The 22,553-nt window shown below is 46.7% G+C and overlaps 1 protein-coding gene and 1 pseudogene across 2 annotated transcripts in view; both read left to right on the top strand.

Moving 5' to 3' along the window:
* The window catches only part of LOC148045739 (stonustoxin subunit alpha-like), a 33,194-nt pseudogene extending 17,037 nt beyond the window's left edge, over positions 1-16,157 (top strand). Inside the window, exons 2-5 of the transcript XR_015696298.1 lie at positions 439-571; positions 2,320-4,163; positions 7,946-7,956; positions 15,609-16,157. The product of XR_015696298.1 is annotated as a stonustoxin subunit alpha-like (transcript). The remainder of the gene's footprint in view (positions 1-438; positions 572-2,319; positions 4,164-7,945; positions 7,957-15,608) is intronic.
* Positions 13,824-15,227, top strand: LOC148045740 (verrucotoxin subunit beta-like). The gene is given in 3 exon segments (XM_087712142.1): positions 13,824-13,922; positions 14,263-14,862; positions 14,864-15,227. Coding segments are annotated over 3 exon segments (765 nt in total). The 3' UTR covers positions 14,930-15,227.
* Positions 16,158-22,553: the final 6,396 nt, after the last annotated feature.

Below are 22,553 nucleotides of genomic sequence, written 5' to 3' on the forward strand. Positions count from 1 at the left end.
TCCTCATTTCACCCACCTCGGAAGGATGGAAGGCTGAGTCGACCCTGAGCCGGTGAGATTTGAACCGCCGAATTGCAGATAGCAGTCAGCTGAAGTGGCCTGCAGTACTGCACCCTAACCACTGCACCACCTCGGCTTTTATATATATTTATATAATATATATATAATTATACTCTATCCACAGCATTTCCCTTCAACTCCCAGAATGCCCCGGTAAGTGGGGCTGGTTGAGGAATTCTGGGAATTGAAGTCCACAAAAAGTTGCCAAGGTAGGTGACCACCTGTGGTCTACAGTGGTGCATTCTTGGAACACCTTCCTACGAGCTGTTGGAGAGGGGGACACCCGTGGTTCAGTCAGGGGCATGCACTGTCCTCCACGCATCTCGCAGAGCCATTGGTCAGTCTTTGCCTCCTCCAGGTGAATCTTCTCTCTTGCAGGACAGCAGAAGCATCACCGACGCATAGGAGCTGAGCATAGTCATGGCAGAAGACATCGTTGAGACCCCTGCCCTGGGCCGCCCATTCCAGCTGGGGATGCTGTACGACTGTCGCAAGGATTTGCTCATCCCAGGTAGGAACTGGAGAGAGGCTGATAGGTCTCGGGAAGGAGGGAGGGAGGGAGATGGGCCTGCCATAGATGCACAGGATCAGCACAGGGTCACGTTGGGGCTTGGCTCCTGGACCTACAGGCTGCTGGTAGCAGCTACCTGGATAGGAACTCCCCGGACAGGCACAGACAGGTCTCCTCATTCCAAACAAGTCGGTGAAAAGTTTCGGAAAATGATTACAAATGGAAGTGAGCTCCCAGCCAAGATGGCGATGCAAGGCACATTAATTCTGAAGTTGTGAGGCTGCTGCTTCCCAGTGGGGGGGGGAAGGTCTGAACCAGTGACATGGGGTGAAGTTTATGGTTGGTGAGGCAAGCAATAGCAATAGCAGTTAGACTTATATACCGCTTCATAGGGCTCTCAGCCCTCTCTAAGCGGTTTACAGAGTCAGCATATCGCCCCCAACAACAATCCGGGTCCTCATTTCACCCACCTCGGAAGGATGGAAGGCTGAGTCAACCCTGAGCCGGTGAGATTTGAACAGCCGAACTGCAGAACTGTAGTCAGCTGAAGTAGCCTGCAGTGCTGCACTCTAACCACTGCACCACCTCGTCAAAAGCCGCCCTGTGTCGGACACAGGGCAGGGCATTCGGACACCCCGGTACTGGGTCCGCCATAGACGCAAGACGCGGGGACTAGGTTGCGCGGGGGGGTGGGCTGGCTGGCTGGGGAGGAGGGATCATGGCCCCTTAGGTGGCCCCCGCCGCTGCCGCCAGCAGCTTGGGTATCCCAGCTCTGTCCGAGCTGAAGAAAGCGGAGGATTGTTTGTCGGGGGGGCAAGGCGGCAGAGCACGGAGGCGGCGAGAAGCAGCGTCCCCGCCGCTGTGTCCAACGGAAATGTGTGGGCAGCTGGCAGCAGGCCAGCAATGCTGACATCCCAGCTACCATCAACGGCCTCCGGGTACTGGGGCGTGGGTCCAAAAAGCCCAGCAGTGCTCTCTCTTGGAGGGAGGGCAGGAACGTAAAGATGAGCTCACACCTGGGAGGCTCTTGCCTGCCATGATGAAAATGTAAAAAATGTCAAAAGAAAAAGGCAAGAGCTGCTGAGGTCAGGCTGGGTTAGCTGCTGCCAGAGTCCCCAATGGATGACTCTGCTTAACTGTTTAAAAAAGCCTCTTAAAAAAATGCCCCCTACAGGAGGAGGCAAGAGAACCACGTGCCTCATCTACATAAGGAATTTTTTAGCTTTTAACCCTTGCTTAACTCTGCTCGAGTGATCATAAAGTCAGACTAAAGGAGACATGTGGTTCTCTCGCCTCCTCCTGTAGAGAACATTTAACATTTAAGCACTAAGCAGAGTCATCCACTGTGACTCTGGCAGCAACTAGCTCAGCCTTTTTCCTTTTAATTTTTCTTTTCTTTTCATGATGACCGTAGTGAGGCCCTGCCTCCGCTGCCTCCCCTGACTGCACGTCCCTGGTCTGAACACAGAAGTCCCTTTTTAACCCCTAATAAACACATAGTTTCTCCATGGAGTCTGAAATCTCTCTTGAGATCAATGTATGCAGAGCAATTCTCATTCCTCTCTACTCAGTCAAAAGCCTTTGGAGTTTGAGAGAGTTTGCAGAACAGACAAGAGGTTCTCTTGTTCATTTCCCTCCAGTGGAAATGATCTTTATTGTCCCACTTCTCTGGAGCTCCTCTATCCAGTTGCAGGTGTTTTGGAAGATGATGTTCAATTCATGTCTCTGTTTTCTTCTGTTCCATGCAGGCGTCACCCTTTGGGACCGCAGCTCTCTTCAGAAGGACCTGACCATCAAGCTTCAGCCCAAGACAGCCACTGAAATCATTGCATCTGACAGCATAGAGGATAAGGCCTCCGCCCTGGACATCTCAGCCCCCCTCAAGGCCAGTTTCCTGGGAGGCCTGGTTGAAGTGGGAGGGTCAGCCGAATATCTCCAGGACACCAAGAAGTCCAAGAAACAGGCCAGAGTCACCCTTCAGTACAAAACCACCACCAAGTATGAACAGCTGACAATGAGCCACCTGGGAATCCAGAATATCTCTTACCCAGCAGTCTTTGAGCAGGGCACAGCCACCCATGTGGTCACTGCCATCCTCTATGGAGCCCAGGCCTTCTTTGTGTTCGACCGAGAAGCTTCCTCAATGGAGACGGTGAAAGATATACAAGGAAGTCTCCAGCTTACAATCAAGAAGGGAATATCAATCACAGGACAAGCAGATATGAAGCTAAATGAGGAGGAGAAAGAGAATGTTCTCAATTTCAACTGCAAGGTCCATGGAGACTTTTCTTTGGACAAAAATCCAGTGACTTTCCAAGATGCCATGCAGATTTACACAACTCTACCAAAAATGTTAGGGAAAGATGGAGAGAAGGCTGTGCCAGTGCGGGTCTGGCTCTACCCACTGAGCAAGCTGGACCCCAGAGCAGCTAAGATGGTCCGTGAGATCAGCCTAATGTTGATCTCTGATGCTGAAAAGATCTTGGAGGAACTCAATGACATTGAGATGCAAAGCAATGATCTAGCCAACGATCCCATTGCTGAGACCTTCCCTGAGATCAAGAGGAAGATCCAGAACTTCAAGGATCTGTGCAGGCAACACAGGCAGACTTTCCAGAAACAGCTGGCCATAGTGTTGCCTTCCATCCGGGGAGGAAGGCAGGAGGAAGGGACCCTGGTGAACATCTTGAGGTCTGTCAACCAGATACCCTTTAACAGCCAAAGGTTCCGTGAATTTCTGGACACCAAGAAAAGAGAAATGAACTTTGTCAAATCTTATCTGTCTATTCTAGAAGATATGGAAGTGATCTCATCTCAGAACATGCTGGAAGAAATTGTTCTTGACCCTAAAAAATCATATGTGGTCTCCTTTGTATTCACTTCTTTACACAAAGAGGAGCCATTTCTGTTGAGCTTACAGGACTGGCTTCAGGAGCGATTCTTGCCAGAATCAAATAAGTCCACAAGGTCCCCTCCTGAGGTGAAGAAAGGCCTGACCTGGTTTGAAAACAAGGAGACAACCCGTAATGCTCGCCAAGCTGTCAAATCCATCAAGGAATATTTCAGTATCAACCAACCCAATGACAATATCCGCTTTGTTGTGGTCTCACTCCCAGATGTGGACAACCCAGGAGCCTCCATATACCTTTATGAAAATGGAGAGCTGGTCAGCAAGAACTTTGAGTTGCCCTCAAAACCTCTTCCTCTCCGGATCAGTGAACGGAGACATGACAGCCTTCGGCTGAAGTTTCAGCCAGCGGAATATGGGAGGGCTGCCATCTCCAGCTATCTGGTATGGTACAAGATTACAGGGGAAGGAAACTGGAAATCAGTGAGGGCAGAAGGCACTAGGGAAACTTTCCTACTGAAAGATCTGCCTCCAAACACAGAGTACCAGTTCAAGTACACTGCTTGTTGCAAGGTAGGCCTTAGTAAACCCAGTGACCTGAGCCCACCCATAAAGACCCTTCCCACCAGCCCTCCTAGGGAATTAAGAATAATTGAGGCAACATCTTCTACCATCTCTGTGGACTGGCGGTTTCCCAGAATCATCGCTTCATTAGTAAAGGAGTACAAGGTGGAGTACAGAATGGTGGAGGCTGATATTGAAAGGGACCAGTGGAGAGAAGTAAGGGCCCATCATCTTAGGTGTCAGCTTAAAGGTCTGACGTACCAGACGGCATATAGAATACGGGTGTCAGCCGTGTGTTATAATGGAGTTCTGAGCGTCCCCAGTGAGGAGGTGACGATCTCCACATCACATTGGCTGTCGGGTTGTTGTATCGTGTGATGCGGTAATGGTATCCTATTTTCTTCATCTCCTGTCAGCCTCTCTATCGCTAGCTTGCTATCGGCTGCCATAGTAACGGGGGGAGGGGTTTCGGTATTTGGGAGGGGAAACGTGCTGGTGGAGATGTCTCTAAATGAAAAGGGAGTTTCGCTCTCTGCGCATGCTGAATGGGCTTGTTTAGGCCTGGTCAAGGTCAACCGTCTCTGCGTACCAGATGGGTGAAGCCCCCTGGAGATGCACCCCACGTGACACCATTGGGCGCTGGAGATTGGACATTCAGCTTGGGGTTGTTGGTGGGGGAGGGATTTGGGTAAACTTTTGATATGCAAAATTGCACACCTTTAGCCTCAGACCTTGCTTTACTTTCGTTGCTATCAGTTCATATCCAGTAAAAGTACTTTTTCTCTAAAACCATGGAGTTGGCGGTTTCCTTTCCTGGGATTTGAAGGAGGCACATCTGACATTACCTCTTCGGTAGCAGGAACACAGCTAGGAACCTCCAGCAACCACAGCATAAGTCACAGCTGATGAGTCATACACATTCCATTGGCTAACTGACTGGAGGAAGAGGAGGAGAGAAGTGGCCATCTTCCCTCTCCCCCCCCCCGCACCATCATCACTGTCCTTCCTCTTCCAGTTGTGAGCCTAAGCCAGGCTCCAGAGGAACAAAAAACCCTGATTGGGGGGGGGAGCCTGAGATCTTTCTCGGGAAGGGGGGGCTGCGTGTGCTCAGAAAAAGGAATCCAGACCTCGAATGGATGGTTGGATTGGAAAGATGGATGGATGGGTGGGTGGATGCATTGGAAAGGGGGATGGATAGTTGCATCATGGATGGATGAGTGGGTGGATTGGAAAGATGGATGAATGGATTAGAAAGAAGGAGGGAGGGATGATGGATGGATGGATGGATGGATGGATGGATGGATGGATGGATGGATTGGAAAGATGGATGGGTGGAGGTTAGGAGGTCAGGAAGGAGAGAGGGATGGAGGGAGAGATGGAGAGAAAAAGATCAAGGATTCCCAACATGCTGACTTGAGAATTCTGGGAGTTGCAGTATTCAAGTCACAAAAGATGAGAAATACCCGGATGGATGGACAGATAGAGGGAGGGATCCGTGGATGAGGCAGATCGGTGCTTTTCACCAGTTAGTGCCAATATGGTGTGTCCAAATTAATTTATAATTGGAGAAATCAGAATGTTCAGTTTGTGATGGATGCATTAGTTGGAACCTGATAAAGATGCAGGCAATGTAGCCCACCGGTTGGTTCAGATAAACTCCCTAATGGACAGCCATTAGTGTCCCCCCCATTTCCTCTGGAGGAAATCCCTTTAGTTGCCTCCACCTCAGGTTCTGTGGGTGTGGCTTGGGGGGGGTGTCCTATGATTGAGTGGGCATGGCCAACTCAATGTAACCAACAGCCATGCCCATTCAGTCACAGGACCCCCCACAAAACCACACCCACAGTACCCGATAGGAAAAAAAAAGTGTTTATGATTACAAGAAGGACTCACAGTGAATGCTGTGGCAGAGAGAAGCCCAACTTTTCTCCCTCCATTCACATTGAAGCTGCTGCTCCCTTTATGTAAGGTGACCAGACGTCCCGATTTTCGTGGGACAGTCACGATTTCGCACAATTTGTCCCGTGTCCCAGGGTGTTCTTAAAAAGTCCCGATTTTTATGACCAGACCCGGAAGTAAGCCTGCCCCGCCCCCAGCCCTGTATACCCATCCCAGCCGGCCAGTATTTTGTCCCTTCTGTCTCCCCGTTGCTCAGAAAAGCAACTCTGGGAAGGTCCTTTGCTAGCAGGCAGTTTGTAGGACGCCTGCCATCACCAAAGGACCTTCCCGGAGTTGCTTTTCTAAGCAACGGGGAGACAGAAGGGACGCAATCTCCTTTCATTCTCCCTCTGCCTCATTCACTCGTTCGGGCAGCAGAGAACGAAAGAAAATCGTATAGCCGAGGACAAAGGAGCCTGCAGCCTCCTTCATTCAAACGTTCAGGCAGCGGGAATGGGGGGGGGGCTTTCTCACACGCCTTCTTTCTCTGAAGCCGCGCCGGATTTAGCAAACCGGGCAGCGCGTGGCCTTGGGATTGTGCAGCAGCCGAAGATCGCCTGGTTAAAAAGGAGGAAGAGGAGGCTCCGCTAGTCCGGAGCCCATCCACGGGGGCAGGGGGATACACACACACACACACACACACACACAGGGAGGGAGGAGAGTCAGAGAGAGAGACAGACAGACACACACAGAGAATGACAGAGAGAGAGAGACAGAGGGAGGGAGGGAGATAGAGGCAAAGAGCCACACAGAGAGTGAGAGACAAACAGATACAGAAAGAGAGTTGGGGAGGGAGTGTTTATGCACAGAAGGGGGATTTAAAACTTTGGAGTGAATCCAGGAAGAGGGAAGAGATGGAGGACTGGCTTTTCACTCCGATTTCTGAGCCCCCAGCTGTTAGTGACGGAGGAGGAGGAGGACGAAGGAAGGGGTTGCATTTTTGTCAGGCTGAAAGCTCATTCTGTGGCGTTTTTAAAAAGTCCTGTTCTATTTTTTTAAGCACGAAAGGAAAAATCTGCAAAAAGTCACAGGGAGCCCGGGGAATGTTCCTTGCAAAGCATCATGGTCGCAGAGAATGTAAATGAAGGTGCTTATCTCCCCGCCCAGCTCCGTGTCCTTGTATTCAAATCGGAGTCAGGCTGAGTCCCATTCAGAGGGCGGAGGGACGCTGTGCTTTTTTTTTAACCTATGTTCTCACAACCATGCAAAGGTGGTGCTACAAGGATCTTTCTTTCTTTCCCTGTCTGCGGTTCCGATTGTAGTTACTTCGGATTAAAGCACCGTTTTCTCATTCCTTGCCTCCCTCCCCGCTTTCCTTGCAGCACCATCGGTTGCAAAATGTTCTCCTGATTTGGTTTATAAGTTCGCAGCAATGCGATCCAACAAATAGGAAAGTTTTAATAAAAGTTTCTGACTTTATTTGGTCTCTGCTGCCCCCCCACCCCCACCCCCTCCCAAGGAGAGAGTGGGAAGTAGAGGAAGGAAGGGGGAGGGGGAAGGAAAAAAAGAAGGGAGGGGGGAGAAAATGGAAGGAGAAAAGATGGAAGGAAGGAGAAAGAATAGAAGGAAGAAGGAGGAAGGAGAAGGAGGAAGATGGAAGAAGAAAGGAAGAAAAAGAAGGGAGGGAGAAAAGAGGGAAGGAGGTAGGAAGAGAAGGGGAAGAGAGGGAAAGAGCAGAAAGACAAAGAGGATGAAGTTGATAGGCAAGAGGAAGGAGGAAGGAAGGAAGAAAAAGGGAGGGAGAGAGGAAAGAAGAAAAGATGGAATTAGAAAGGAAAGAAGGGAAGGAGGGAGGGAGGAAAGGGGAAGACAGGGAAAGAGCAGAAAGACAGAGAAGGTGAAGATAGATAGGCAGAAGGAAGGAAGAAGGAAGAAATAGGAAGGAGGGAAGGTGAAAGGATGGAAGGAGGAAGGAATAGAAGCGAAGGGGAAGAGAGAGATGGAAAGAGCAGAAAGACAGAGAAGGTAGATAGGCAAAAGTAAGGAAGCTGAAAGAATGGAAGGAGGAAGGAAGAGAAAAGGAGGAAGGGAGTGAGTGAGGAAAGAAGAGAGGATGGAAGGAGAAAGGAAGGAAGAGAGGGAAAGAGCAGAAAGACAGATAAGGTGAAGGTAGATAAGCAAGAGGAAGGAAGAAGGAAGGATGGAAGGAGGAAGGAAAAAGAAGGGGTTGCATTTTGCATTTTGTCAGGCTGACAGCTTGGATCGGGTTCCCCCGTCTCCCCCACCCCTTCTGCGCAAGATATCAGCAGCCCCCGGGCTGCGAGCTCCTCCCACTACGAACAACTTTCGCTTTTGCTGCCAATGCAAGCAAACTCCTTGGCCTTTTTGTTATATTCATTTCCCTTGTAACGCACGGGACAAATCCCTGTAGTTTTCTTGACAAGGTTGTTTTTTCAAAATGTTTGCCATTTTCTCTCTGTCGTCCTCAGGCAGAGAGAGGACTGACCCAAGGTCAGCCAGGTAAGCTTTGTGCTACAAGAAGTAAATCCAACTTTCCCTGATGCAGGAGGGGGTGCACAGGTAAACCCACCAGTGGCTGGCCAGGTTAGGTGGTCTTGCTAGAATGGACCTTATAAATTCATATTAGCTTGGCTTTTCATTCTAGTGCCCCGGAGTCCCAAAGTTGACTTTTAGCTGGAGTGAACTTTCTCTCCAGCTTCCTCATAAGTATTAAAAATAGGGCTGAACAGTGTGGCAAGACCCTGTAAAGGAGGGGCACAGGAAGCCAGGCGTGGGTGAGAGATAGAACAGAGGTAAAAACTGCCGACAGCTTAAGACATTATAGGAACTTCTCTTTTTTGTATTTCTCCTATGTACTTCACTGTAACATTCCAAAATGAACTTCCCCTTTTCGAAATGTCATGTTTGTCTCGTGTATGGAAACGCCTTGAGAACGCACAGTGTGGAACACGGCATAAAAGTAGCATCCTGGGCAGAGCCCAGGCAGTTCAGGTTTTGGTGTGTGAACACGCTGAACTCGATGCATCCAATAAACCTGTTTCTCTCGCACCTTCGGGGTCTCGAGTCCTGGTCTTTCGTAAGTAGATTACAAACCTCAATCTTCTGCAACACCCAGCCATTCAAACTTCCCTTGTTCCCAGGTACCAACCTCACAACCATTTGCTGGACAAAAGACATGAAATAATGCCACACACAAAAAAAAGCTAACAAAGTTGGCAAAGAGGTTGAAGCTGTCCAAAGGTAGCAGCCCATCCAGGTAAATCTTCCTTCCAGGAAGGTGGAGATTCCAATTATGAATAAACCAAAGATCCTTCTCTTCCGGAAATGGCCACTTCTACCTATGAGAAGCCGGCAGGAAAGAATGGGGGGAACTGCAGCTCAGTGGGGGTGCCTGAACCTAGAATGCAGGATGGTCGGGGTGCGAATCAGAATTAGAATAGAGCCAGCAGGGACCTTGGAGGTCTTCTAGTCCACCCCTGTCCTCAAACAGGAGATCCTGTATCAGTTCAGACAATTGACTGTCCAGTCTCTTCTTAAAAACCTCCAATGATGAAGCACCCACAACTGTCAGTTCCACTGGTTCATTGTCCTTCCTGTTAGGAGGCTTCTCAATGCTAAGTTGCTTCTCTCCTGGATTAGTTTCCATCCGTTGTTTCTTGTCCAGCCCTCAGGTACTTTGGAAAATAAGTGAACCCCCACATCTTTGGGGAAGCCCCCCCCAATACTGGAACACTGCTATCATGTCCCCCTTGGTCCTTCTTTTCTCCAGACAACCCCAAATCCTGCAACCGTTCTTCAGATGTTTTAGCCTCCAAGGCCTTTAATCATCCTAGTAGTTGCTCTTCTTTGCACTTTTCCCAGTCTCTACCTATGTTTTGTAATGCGGGACCAAAACTGGGCACAGCATTCCAGGTGTGGCCTTACTAAGGCTTTACAAAGCGATACTAACCCTTCTCGTGATGTTCCCTCTATTCCCCGACTTGGGTGAGAATTGCTAAGTAACCTTCCCAGAGGAAAACAGAGCAGCTTGACCAACAAGGGCAGATGGCTTTGCCCAATTGAGGAACCTGGAGATTCAGCCATGGGACGAATCTGGTCTCCTCGGCCGGGAAATAGGAAATATCTCTCCTGCCCAGTAATAAAAGAGTGGGGCTGGACTAGAAGACCTCCAAGGTCGAAAAAAAAAAAGGCTGTGAATTACAGAGATCCTAACGACTGACCTTCTCCCTGCCCCTTTCTGCCAGAAAGGGGAGATATCTATAGATCTTATAAGATATACAGACCAGAACCCTGAGAGGAGCTCTGTTGAGCTCCCGACTGCGGCAGGTTCCTCCCCCCGAAGCCCCTTTTTTTTTTCCGCTGTGAATGGAGAAGAGGTTCAACATTAGCTGAGCTTTTACTCCAGCCAGTTCTTCGCAGCTGCTTTTTTGCAGCCCTAGGCAGATTGCCCCCCCCCCCAGGACAAAGCTAAGCTATTTAAAAATTAATCCGGGCGGGGACCATTCCTGAGGAATTTCTTCTATTATTATCCAAAATACCAGCTTCAACTTTGTAAAAGGCTCCCTTTTCTAGCTGCGTCACAAGATGGCGATCTTATAGCTTTTGTGTTTGATGTGATGTACTTAGTCAGCTCTACTCTCCTGAAGGCTTCTCCGTATTAACTGTTAAAAGATTAACTGAGGGGAGCAGAGACTTTGATTGTTGGCTTGCTTGATTGCTTGTTTTTTATTTTTATTTTTTTTGGAATGGCTCCCAAATCTAAGCAGAAGCGCTTCCTTAATAACATATCTCAAAAAATTGCTATGAAGTCGCTGCCCTTGCCTCCTACGCCCTCCACTGGAGATTTGTTAACACAAGAATTTCTTCTCAAAACGCTTAATAATTTCAGACAGGAAATTAATCAACTGATATCGGATTTATATGATCAATTTGATGCTAAAATTGCTCAAGCAAAGGAGGATATGATCGGAGTAATGACAGTCATGACAGATTATATTGCTGAAACGGAGGATAAATTGGAACTTTTGGAAGAAACCAACTCTAATTTGACATCCAAAATCCAAACGTTACAACAGGAAATTGAAAATGCTCAAAAACAACTTGTCATGATAAATTATAATAAGTGCGTTTGCAATAAGAGTTAGAGGACTGCGCGAAAACGAACAGGAGAATTTGAAACAGATCTTCTTTGAGGCTCTTAGCCGCTCGGTGGGAAGTCCGGGACTTAACTTTGATTGGCAGATTCAAAAAATTTACCGCCAGAATTCGTGGGTAGCAAAACAGCGACAGCTTCCGAGGGACATAATTATATATTTTACCACAAGGGAATCCAGAAATGTGATAATACAGAGGCTTTACAACAAGAGGCTGAGAATTGATGGACAGGACTTGATTGTTTTTAAAGAAATACCATCTCAAATATTAAGAGCAAGGAGAGACTACATTTTCTTAACTGAAGAACTCAGAAATTCTCAGATTCCATACAAATGGGAAGTCCCAGCTGGCATTACAGTTACATTTGAGAATCAAAAACATCGCTTTAATTCTGTCTGTGAAGCCCGAGAATTTTATTACAAGACTCTGAAGGCGGGACTTCCTGATTCATCCGGACCTGGAGAGAGACAAGGAGAAGGAGAAGACAAGCAGCGGGATACGTGGCTACAAGGCGGAGGGTGTTGCTTTCCTCTTCCGGAAGGGCAGAAGAGTAAAGAATAAAGACTTAGCGATGCTTTTAAAACTTCATGATTTCTGCCTGGTATAAAATGGAAAAGTTGTATATCGATGATGAGACATGGAGGCTGAAAGAAGCGCTGCTGATTGTGGACACATATTGTATATAAGATTTGTTTGAACTCTAACTCAAATTGCGCAATTTATTTTCCTAGGCGAGGAGAGCGGAGATCGCGATCTTTTTGAGTTGTGGTCTGGGACGAACGGAGTTGGGAGGTGCGTGGGAGATGGAAGGGTAGCGAAAGCTTAACTAGACTACTTGGGGCTAGAATGCAAGCTGATGTTTGTATGAATTGCTATTTCAATATAAGGTTAAGAAAGATTAGTCAGAGAGTCTCCAGGAAGGTGGAGTAAATATGTGAGGAGCAATGGACGCGGATAAAATATATATCTGGACATGGGTAAAGGCAGGGTGGAAGGTAAAAAATTTACACGTGGATGTGGGTAAGGACAGAATGGGAGGTGTTGGAAATGAAAAATGAAAGAAGTACTTGAGTTTAATGGTTTTATAGAAAGGTTTGGATATTTGGATAAAAAAGAGATAAATTAAAGGTTTGAATAGATAGATAAAGCAATGAGACTTTTAGTTGGGGAATCCCAATTGATTAACTTACCTGGTTCTAATATAGTTTGAAACCCTGCAAGTAGTAAAATAACCGAAATTTGGAATGAGCTACATTGTTTAAGATTTACAGATGATGGGAAGCTGTGTTAATGTAGTGGGTTTATTGATCTTTCTTGTTTTTCTTTTTTTGTGTGTGTCTTTTTCTTTTTCTATTTTTTACTATTCCCTTTTTTTTTTCTTTTTTTTTTATCTTTTAACTTTAAAGTTAGTTGGTTTTATTATACTCCAGTGCTTGTTAAAGAACTATGCCGGGTATGGGACCTGGGAAGCCGTAAGGGGGTTAGGGAGGGGGGATTATAGGGGGGAGGGGGGAGGGTGGAAATACAGTTTCAATTCTTAGAACAATAAGAATTCACTTGTATACTGCTGCTCGTTTTTCTTTTTTTTCTTTTTCTCTTTCATTTTCAAAAAAATAAACTGAATAGATTAATTGTAGGGATACACCAAAGTGAGGAGTAGAGGGAAAGAAGAGGAAGAAGTAAAGAGGGAGTGAGAGGGGAATGTAAGGAGGGTGAGATGGAGGGAGGGGGAGATGTCTGAGGGGGAAGGGAAGTAGAAGAGGGGAATGCTGGAGGGGAGAAATGAAAGTTGGAGGGGGAGAAGAAAGGGTGTATGGGGGATTGAAGTGTTATGTTGGGTTTTTTTATGGTGGATTTTTTCCTTTTTTTTTTTTGTTTTTTTGTTACGCACAGTATATAAGTGATTGTATAAAATGAAAATGAAAATGAAATAAATAAAATGTGTATAAGGCCAAATAGTAAAAAAAAAAAAAAAAGACCTCCAAGGTCCCTTCCAGCTCTATTCCACTATAAGATCTTCGGTGCAATGGGACCTTCCTCTTTTCTGGAAGTGTTTAACTGCATTTGGAGACTGGGAATCCTTCCAACTAGCGGGAAGGATTTATGGCCTTGGTTTCTTGAGATTCCCTGAACTTGGCATTGGTTCAGTGTTGATTTTGGAAAGGGTTCTTTTCGCTTGGGACACCTCCCCATTTTGGTAACATTCAGGGGGGGGGATTTCCCATCCTTGGTGACCTTAAGCTGCAGGGAGCTTTCTCACTCTTTCTGAAGCTCCTTCCTCTTTGAGGTGTGTCTGTTTCGGTCCCATTGGAACATTTGCTGAAAAGTTAAACATGGACACAGCAAACTAAAGAAGGAGCAAAGAGTTTTGCCGTCTGAGCAGCATATTGTTTGGAAGGGCCTGGATAGTCATCTGCCTGGAATGGTATAGGGTCTCCTGCTTGAGGAGGGGGCTGGACTAGATGGCCTCCAAGGTCCCTTCCAACTCTGACATTCTGTAAGGGTCTCCTGCTTGAGAAGGAGGTTGGACTAGATAAATAGATGAATTAATAGTTTGTCTACGACAATTGATTTATCAATTAACTGATTAATGTAACAATTAATTAATTGGTTAACTGACATTGATTCACTGATTACTGATCTACTGATTAGTGTAATTGATTAATCTATTGATTACGGTGATTGGGGGTTGCGATCATATTATAAGCAACTGCGTTCTCTTAGCTGACAATGTAAAACTATTTAACACCACCGACAATGCTGCTACCCTTCAAAAAGATCTTGACTATGGGTCAGAATGGTCAAACAATTGACAACTTCGAATCTCAACCAACAAATGGCAAAGAAAATCAGAACACAAAATACACGCTGGGTGGACACAACCTTGTAGACGACCCTCACTCTGTCAAGGACCTTGGGGTACTCATATCTAATGATCTAAGTGCCAGAACCCACTGTAATTGCATTGCCAAGGGAGGAAAGAAGAACCTATCCTCCAAAGCACCTTAATCTGGACAAGAAGCAACGGATGGAAACTAATCAAGGAGGGAAGCAACCTAGAACTAAGGAGAAAGTTCCTGACAGCGAGAACAATTAACCAGTGGAACTGCTTGCCACTGGAACTTGTAGCTGCTCCAATACTGGAAGTCTCAAAGAAGAGATTGGACAGCCATTTGCCTCAAATGTATAGGATCTCCTGCTTGAGCAGGGGGTTTTCTTTTAACAGTTTAAGAGTCAGAAGTTCAGATGCAAGTTCCATGGAGATTTTTCTCTGGAAAGAAATCCAGTCACTTTCCAAGATGTGATCAAAATTTATACAAGTCTACCAAAAATGTTAGGGGAACATGGGGAAAAGGCTGTTCCTGTGCGGGTCTGGCTGTACCAGCTGATCAAGCTGGACACGAGAGCAGCTAAGATGGTCCGTGAGATCAGTGTAGGGTTGGTCTTTGATGTTGAAAAGATCTTGGAGGAACTCAGTGAAATAGAGATGCAAAGCAATGATCTAGCCAATGATCCCATTGCTGAGACCTTCCCTGAGATCGAGAGGAAGATCCAGAACTTCAAGGATCTGTGCAGGCAACACAGGCAGACTTTCCAGAAACAGCTGGCCAGAGAGTTGCCTTCCATCCGGGGAGGAGAGCTGGAGGAAGGGACCCTGGTGGACATCTTGAGGTCTGTCAACCAGATGCCCTTCAATAGCCAAAGGCTCCGTGAATTTCTGGACACCAAGAAAAGAGAAATGAACTTTGTCAAATCTTCTCTGTCTATTCTAGATGATATGGAAGTGATCTCATCTCAGAACATGCTGGAAGAAATTGTTCTTGACCCTAAAAATTTACATGTGGTCTCCTTTGTATTCACTTCTTTACACAAAGAGGAGCCATTTCTGTTGAGCTTACAGGACTGGCTTCAGGAGCGGTTCTTGCAACAATCTTCTAGCGCTATTCCTGAGGTGAAGAAAGGCATGGCCTGGTTTGAGGACAAGGAGAGGACCCCCAATGCTCACCAAGCTGCCAAGTCCATCCAAGACTTTCTCAGTATCAATAAATCCAGCAAGAATGTCCGCTTTGTTGTGGCCTCTCTCCAAGATGTGGACAACCCTGTAGCCTCAATATACCTTTATGAAGATGGAGAGCTGGTCAGCAAGAACTTTGAGTTGCCCTCAAAACCTCTTCCTCTCCTGATCAGTGAACTGAGACACGACAACATTCGGATGAAGTTTCAGCCAGTGGAATATGGGAGAGTAACCATCTCCAGCTATCTGGTATGGTACAAGATTACAGGAGATGAAAACTGGAAATTGGTGAGGACAGAGGACACCAGAGAGATTTTCCTGCTGAAAGATCTTCCTCCAAACACAGAGTACCAGTTCAAGTACGCTGCTTGTTGCAAGTTTGGACCTGGTAAAACCAGTGACCTGAGCCCACCTATAAAGACCCTTCCCACCAGCCCTCCTGAGGAATTAAGAGAGGTCATTGCATCTTCGTCTGCCATCTCTGTAGCCTGGATGAGTCCCAGCATCGTTGCCTCAGGAGTTGTGGTCAAGGAGTAACAAGTTGGAGTACAGAATAGTGGATCTGGGAAGGACCAGTAGACTGAAAAAAGGACCGGGAGAAAAACAGAATTTTATTCCATCAAACGTCTGATGCCTCAGACGGAGTACGGCATACCGGTGACGGCTGTGTGTGATAATGGAGTTCTGAGTGTCCCCAGTGCCGAGGGGGAGATCTCCACATGACAGGAGGGAGAAAATGCAGGCAGTGTAACTCACCAGTTCCTTCAGAAAAGCTCCCTGGTGAAGGATAGAGAGTCATTAGTGTTCACCCTTCCTCTGGGAAAAGTCTCCTCAGATGCCTCCACCTTCTGTCTCGTGTACCAACTTGAAATGAAGCAGCTGGAAGTGCCCAACAAATGGGAGTAACAGGGTGTGGGAAAACCACTCTGATCAACGGGATGATCAATTATATTCTGGGTGTCAGGTGGGACGATAATTTCAGATTCAAACTCATTCATGAAACCATCCAGAGAAGCGAAAGTGAAATCAGGAGGTCTGAAGTCATAGCCTACGTGGTGAACCATCAGAAGGGTTTCCAAATTCCCTATTCTCTCACAATTAATTGAGGTGACTCAGCTTCACTTCAGACGTAAAACTGGGTGTGGAGCCCCACACCCATTGGCACACCTCAGGTGACCCAGAGGACATAGATAAATCCCCTATCTTCTGTCTCCCTCTCCTTTCCTTCTCTCTCCCCTTTCCCTCTCCCTTCCATCTCCCTTCTCCCTCTCCTTTCCCTCTGCTATCCCTGTCCCTCTCTCTCCTTCCCCCTCTCTCCCTTCCTTCTCCTGCTCCTTTCTACCTCTCACTTCATCTCCTTTCTCTCTCCCTTCTGCCTGTACTTTCCCTCTTCTCTCCCTTCCTTCTGCCTCCCATTCCATCCCCTCTCACTTGTTTCTCCATTTGCTCTACGTCTCTCTTATGCCTCCCCCTACCCATTCCCTCTTCCTTCCTATCACCCTTCCCACTTCTCCCTCCCTCTCCCTTCCTCTCCACTTCTTTCCCCTCTTTCTCTCTCTCCTTCTCCCCTCCATTCCTTCTTTCCCCTTCATTTCCTTTCCCTCCCTCCCTAGAAATGAGAGAAGACGCCACAGGCACCTTGCTTAACTTCTCAGGAGAGCAGCTGGGAAGGGTCCTTTTGGATGTGGTGGGATACACTTCCAAGGGGCCTCAATGACTCTCTAAAAGAATGCAAAGGACCAGCTGTCTGCAAAGAGTACGAATCTCACCTATTCCCCATCATCCAGTCAAAAGCTGAGGAAGCTTCTTGGATGAGAAGCGAAACATTTATTAAAAGAAAAACCAGAAAGTTCAGTTGCCTCTCAGAAAAAGAAAGCAACTTTAGGACGACCATGACTTGGATGATTGAGAATCTCCATAAATCTATGTTGCTTTGGTTCTCTTTGGAAAGATGTGTAAACGTTGCTTTTCTGCGTGTACCTGTTGGTGGCCGAGCTGCCCTTTAGAAACCCTTAGAAAATGCAATGGGCCAGTTCCTCCAATTAAATAATCTCCAATTATTACAATCCCTTTGTCAGCTGCTTTGTGGTATTATTTCTCTTCTTTTGTTCAGGAAACAGTTGTGAGATTGGGACCTGAGAAAGAAGGGAAGGTTGACTTTAATACAACAACCCGAAGCCAGCTGGGTGACACTGGGCCAGTCCCTCTCTCTCTGGAAGGAGGCAAGGGAAAACATTTTTTTTTTTGTCAAGACAGTCTCTGAGAATCGGACACGATTGAACAGAAGAAAGAAAAAATGAAATATATTGGAAATATTGGTATATTGGTAAGTAAATGAATATTGAGCTATTTTGAAAAAGTACAGATAGTCCTTGACTTATAACAGTTCACTCAGTGACCGTTCAAAGTTACAACTTTGAAGTAGAAGAATGGGAGTCCAGAACCTGTTTCATAGTTACAACTTTCACAGCATCCCCGTGGTTGTGCGGCCAAAATTCAGACTCTTGGCATCTGGTTCATGCTGATGACCGTTGCAGCATTCAAGGGTTGGGGGTCACGTGATCTCCTTTTGCGACCTTCTGACAGACTAAGTCAATGGGGAAGCCCAACTCACTTAATAACCAGGCTATTAACTTGATGAACTGCAGGGTTTCACGGAACGACAGGGACCAGAAGGTTCACCGACAAAACCGCGAAGCCCCTATCCGTGCCAACATAACCACGGAGGGCAAATCCGCGCCTTCCGAAGCGCTCAGCACCCTAACCCTAACCCTAAACCTAACCCTAACCTAACCGTAAACCTAACCCTAACCCTAATCCTAACCCTAACCCTAACCCTAACCCTAACCCTAACCCTAACCCTAAACCAAACCCCTAAACCTAATCCTAACCCTTACCTTAATTTAAATCGGCTTTCTGTCGCCGCGCTGTTGTCGCCGCGTTGATGATGTCGCGGTGATGACGTTGTGGTTTTAGCAACGCGGTTTTGTCGCCGCTATTTTGACGAGCGCGGTTTTGTCGGGCCACGGGACCAGAAAAGTCATGAAACAGGAGGACCAAACGCCCCTTCGCAAATTCTCCCTGAATAATAAAGATGGCAGTTGTGAGCCAAGGATGAACCGAGATCAATTTGGGATAGAAGTGAATCAACGAAATACAGTGGGACATTTGGATTGGCGGAGACTTTACTGGGGTTCACAGACTTCCGGGAAGACTTCCGGGGGATTTCTCCATGGGTTTACCCAGAAAAATACGGAGACATGATAGTTTGTTTCAACCAGGTCTTCGATCATCCAAATGAGCTGCTCCATCTGAGCCTCTTGTTCCTCCCCTTCGGCGTCGATGCCAAAAGCCAGGCACCGGTTCTCACATTCGGCGATATATTCCTTCACCTCTTCAGATTGGGTAGCTAGGAAGTTTTCAAGAGGTCCCCCGTTGAGCTCCTCTTTGTCAGCGAACAAGAGAATAAAGTAGGGCTTGGCGTTTCCCTTATTTTATTTATTTATTTATTTATTTATTTATTTATTTATTTATTTATTTATTTGTAGGGTTTGTATGCCACCCACTCTCGAGAGACTCAGGGCGGCTTACAGATAAAAAGGAAGGGGGAACATACAAAAAAATAAAAAACAACATTAAAAATTCCACAACTTTCATAGCTTAGGATAGGGCTGGATAAATCAACAGCCCCAGGCCTGCCGAAACAGCCCCAGGCCTGCCGGAATAGCCAGGTTTTAGTGGCTTTTCGGAAGGCCGAGAGGGTAGGAAGGGTCCGGATCTGCACGGGGAGATCGTTCCATAGGGCCGGAGCAGCTACAGAGAAGGCCCTCCCCCGGGGAGTCGCCAGCCAACATTGACCGGCAGATGGAATCCGGAGGAGGCCTAGGAAATATTTCCCTTGGAAATACAGTCAATAAACTCCCTGGCCTCTGTGTCCTCGAACCATTTGATAACCCTGGATCGAAAAACATGGATAATGGCATGAGGGCCTGGCGGGCAGACATCCACACCACTCGTAAGTTTCCTAACAGCGCCCACCCATAAAGGTTGTATCCCACATGAAAGTGTATCCACGATGACAATCTTCCTCCCCTCCCATAGCATCTCTCCTCTTTCACAAAGTCTATATGCAAAATCTTGATTTCCCAAGATTTCCCCCCCCCCCCAACTTCTTCGCTTCTTTTTCCAACAAGGACAATTCGGAGCTCTGACTCTACAATATGGGAGGGGAGGGGAAGGGAAGGGAAGAGAAAAGAAGGTCATGTGACAAAGAAGGAAGGAAGAACAGAAGGAAGGAAGGAAGGAAGGAAGGAAGGAAGGAAGGAAGGAAGGAAGGACGGAAGGGGGAAAGAAGGGAAGGGATTCCTTCATCCGGTGTCTCTCACAGACCCCGTAAAGGCTGTAGGCTGCCTCTACTCCTGCTACGAGGCCTGTGAGACAAGGGGGGGAATCAGGACACCCAGGGGGCATGCAATGGGCACAGGCCACCACATTTCTGGCTAGGAAGAATTGCCCATCCCTAGGTCGGCTAAACAAGGGGCCTCTGGACAGATCTGTGGGGCAGAGGCATCGTTGGGTTGGGGTTGAGTGGAGTTACGTAATAACTGAAATGGAAGAGATCTTGGAGGTCTTCTAGTCCAACCCCTTGCTCAACTAGGAAACTGTTCTCCTTCTCTGAATAGCAAAGGGTCTCCTGCTTGAGCAGGGAGCTGGACTAGAAGACCTCCAAGGTCCCTTCCAACTCTATCATTCTGTAAGGGTCTCCTGCTTGTTTCAGTTCAGCTTCCAGGATTGGGAGTATCCCTATCTAACTTCAGAGAGGGGTTGAAGGCGGCTCCACGTTCTGGCTGATCACCAGCTCTCTGTTTTCATCAAGCGGGAGGGAGGCTCCTGGGGTGTTTGGGGGAAAGAGCACCCAGATTTTGGGGGGGAGGCAGGGGGGAAGACAAACACCCCGCAGCCAAGATTTAATGGAAATGGTCCCCCCTCCCAATCAGTGGTGGGTTTCAAAAATTGTTCGAACCTATTCTGTGGGTGTGGCCTCCTTTGTGGGAGTGGCTTGCCACCCATGTGACCGGATGGGAGTGGCTTGCCACCCATGTGACCAGATATGAAGATGCCAACGACACTTGTCAGAACCACCTTAAATTACCTCATACACAGCACTGGCATGCATAAGAATATGATGTAAACTTGTTTTTTAAAAGGCATCTTTGGTTTGCGTTAAAACAACTTCAAGACACGGAATGTTCTGATTGCACCACAAACGCAGGAGTCATCCTTACCTTTCACAGAGGCACTGAGTTTTATAAATATAAGCATGATAGTGTAGAATAATCATATCCAAGGATCAGTGGTGGGTTTCAAAAAAAATTTGGAACCTCTTTTGTAGGTGTGGCCTGCTTTCCGGGTCCATTGGTGGAACCTCTTCTAACCGGTTTGGTAGATTTGACAAACCGGTTCTACTGAATAGGTGCGAACTGGTAGGAACCCACCTCTGCTCCTAATCCAGATCTTCACGGTCTCCAGGAGGGTGTTTTCTTAAGCTTGGCAACCTGAAGATGGGTGGACTTCAACTCCCAGCATGCCTCAGTCATGATGTTGAGAAGCTGTGGTCTCTTTCTCTCCATCCATCCATTCGTCTATCTGCCCATCTATCTGTTTCTCATCCTTTGTATCTTGAAGGTGGGTAGACTTCAACGCCTAGAATTCCCCAGCCAGCATGTTGAAAAGCACTGGGTTTTCATTTTCCTCCCTCCCTCCCTTTCTCCCATTCATCCATCCATTTTTTCAATCCATCCATCCAGGTGTCCATCCAGCTGATAGTCATTCTTGGCAAGTTGAAAGTGCCTGGGGATCATCTAGTCCAACCCTCTGCTCAAGCAGGAATCCCATATACAGAATAACAGATTAGAAGACCCGCAAGGTCCCTTCCAGCTCTATTGTGATTGATTTGATTCCTTCCTTTCCCTTCCCTTTCTTCTCCCTCCCCTCCTAAGCTGCCAAGGCTGAGAAACACAACTGTAAATCATTGAATAGCAATAGCAATAGCAGTTAGACTTATATACTGCTTCATAGGGCTTTCAGCCCTCTCTAAGCGGTTTACAGAGTCAGTATATTGCCCCCAACAACAATCCGGGTCCTCATTTTACCCACCTCGGAAAGATGGAAGGCTGAGTCAACCCTGAGCCGGTGAGATTTGAACAGCCGAACTGCAGAACTAGCTGAAGTAGCCTGCAGTGCTGCATTTAACCACTGTGCCACCTCAGCTCTTGAACCTGTTTAGAATCTTCCAACTCCCTTAGTTTGAAACGGAGGCTCATAGGAACCAGGCGACCTCCAAGTCAAGATCAGAACCCATGGACTTCCGGGGAGGGACCTTGCCGTCGCCGGCAGCTCAATTGAGCTGCCCCCAGATTTCTGGTTCGTTATCTACTTAATATCCAGTAGATATCTGTTCCTTCGGGCAAGAAGATAACAGTGAGAGACCCAGTTGGTAAGAGCTTTCTTTGAAGTTTGCAGTTTTTTTTTTTTTTTTGCTGCGAACAGAAGGGGAGAGACAGCCAAAGCTGAGTCATACCTCCGGCCAGAAAATCTCAGCTGTTTTTTGCAGCACAAGGCAAGGGAACCCCCCCCCCTTAGGACAATTTTTGAAACTATTTTATCCGAAATTAATACAAGCAGAGCCCGGACCTGAGAACTTTATTCGCTTTTTCTAGGGAAAATCCTAGCTTCAACACTATAAAAGCTCCTTTGTGTAATTGTTTTCAAGATGGCGATTTTGTAGCTTCTGCATTTGTTATAATGGTATATCTCTAATTCCCTGGCACGACTGACAGAGAGAAAGATCAAAGGAACAGCCAGATAGCATTCTCTGACTAATTAGATTTGTTTCCTTGAAGACCTACCAAGAATTTCTTTTTCTCTCTTATCAATTTTTAAAAGCTCCAAAGCCTCCTTGTCAATAAAGGGACACTCTAAACACAGACGAATATGAACTGTTTCATTATAATGCTAATCTTTTGAAACTTGCCTTGTTATAACGCTTTTTTCTGACATCTTTTGAAAAACTTTTATGAACAAATTAGGGGGGACATAATACTTTCTTCCCTTGTAAGCTAAATAACGGGCCAGCCGAGTTTGAATAACTGTTGAATAATTGTTTGAAGAAAAGAAATAATGGCACCAAAATCAAAGTCGGGGAGACGTCCTTTTAGCAATACACCTCATGCATTTGGCACAAAGCCGCAGATTTCACCTTCTACGCCCCCTACTGGAGATTTGCTAACGAAAGAATTTCTTTTTGAGACTCTTAGAGAATTTAGAGAGGAGATGAAGCAACTTATTACAGACTTATGTGATAAGCTTGATACCAGGATTGCTAAAACAAAGGATGATATGGTAGGACTTGTAATTGTACTGACAGAGTATGTTGCTGGAATGGAAGATAAGCTTGAGCTTCTGGAGGAAGCCAACACCAACCTGACATCCAAAATTGAAGT

The sequence above is a fragment of the Thamnophis sirtalis genome, unplaced genomic scaffold (assembly GCF_051295495.1).
Source record: "Thamnophis sirtalis isolate CommonGarterSnake01/CBP01778 unplaced genomic scaffold, rThaSir2_p1.2 scaffold_4, whole genome shotgun sequence".
In the NCBI taxonomy this organism is placed as follows: Eukaryota; Metazoa; Chordata; class Lepidosauria; order Squamata; family Natricidae; genus Thamnophis; species Thamnophis sirtalis.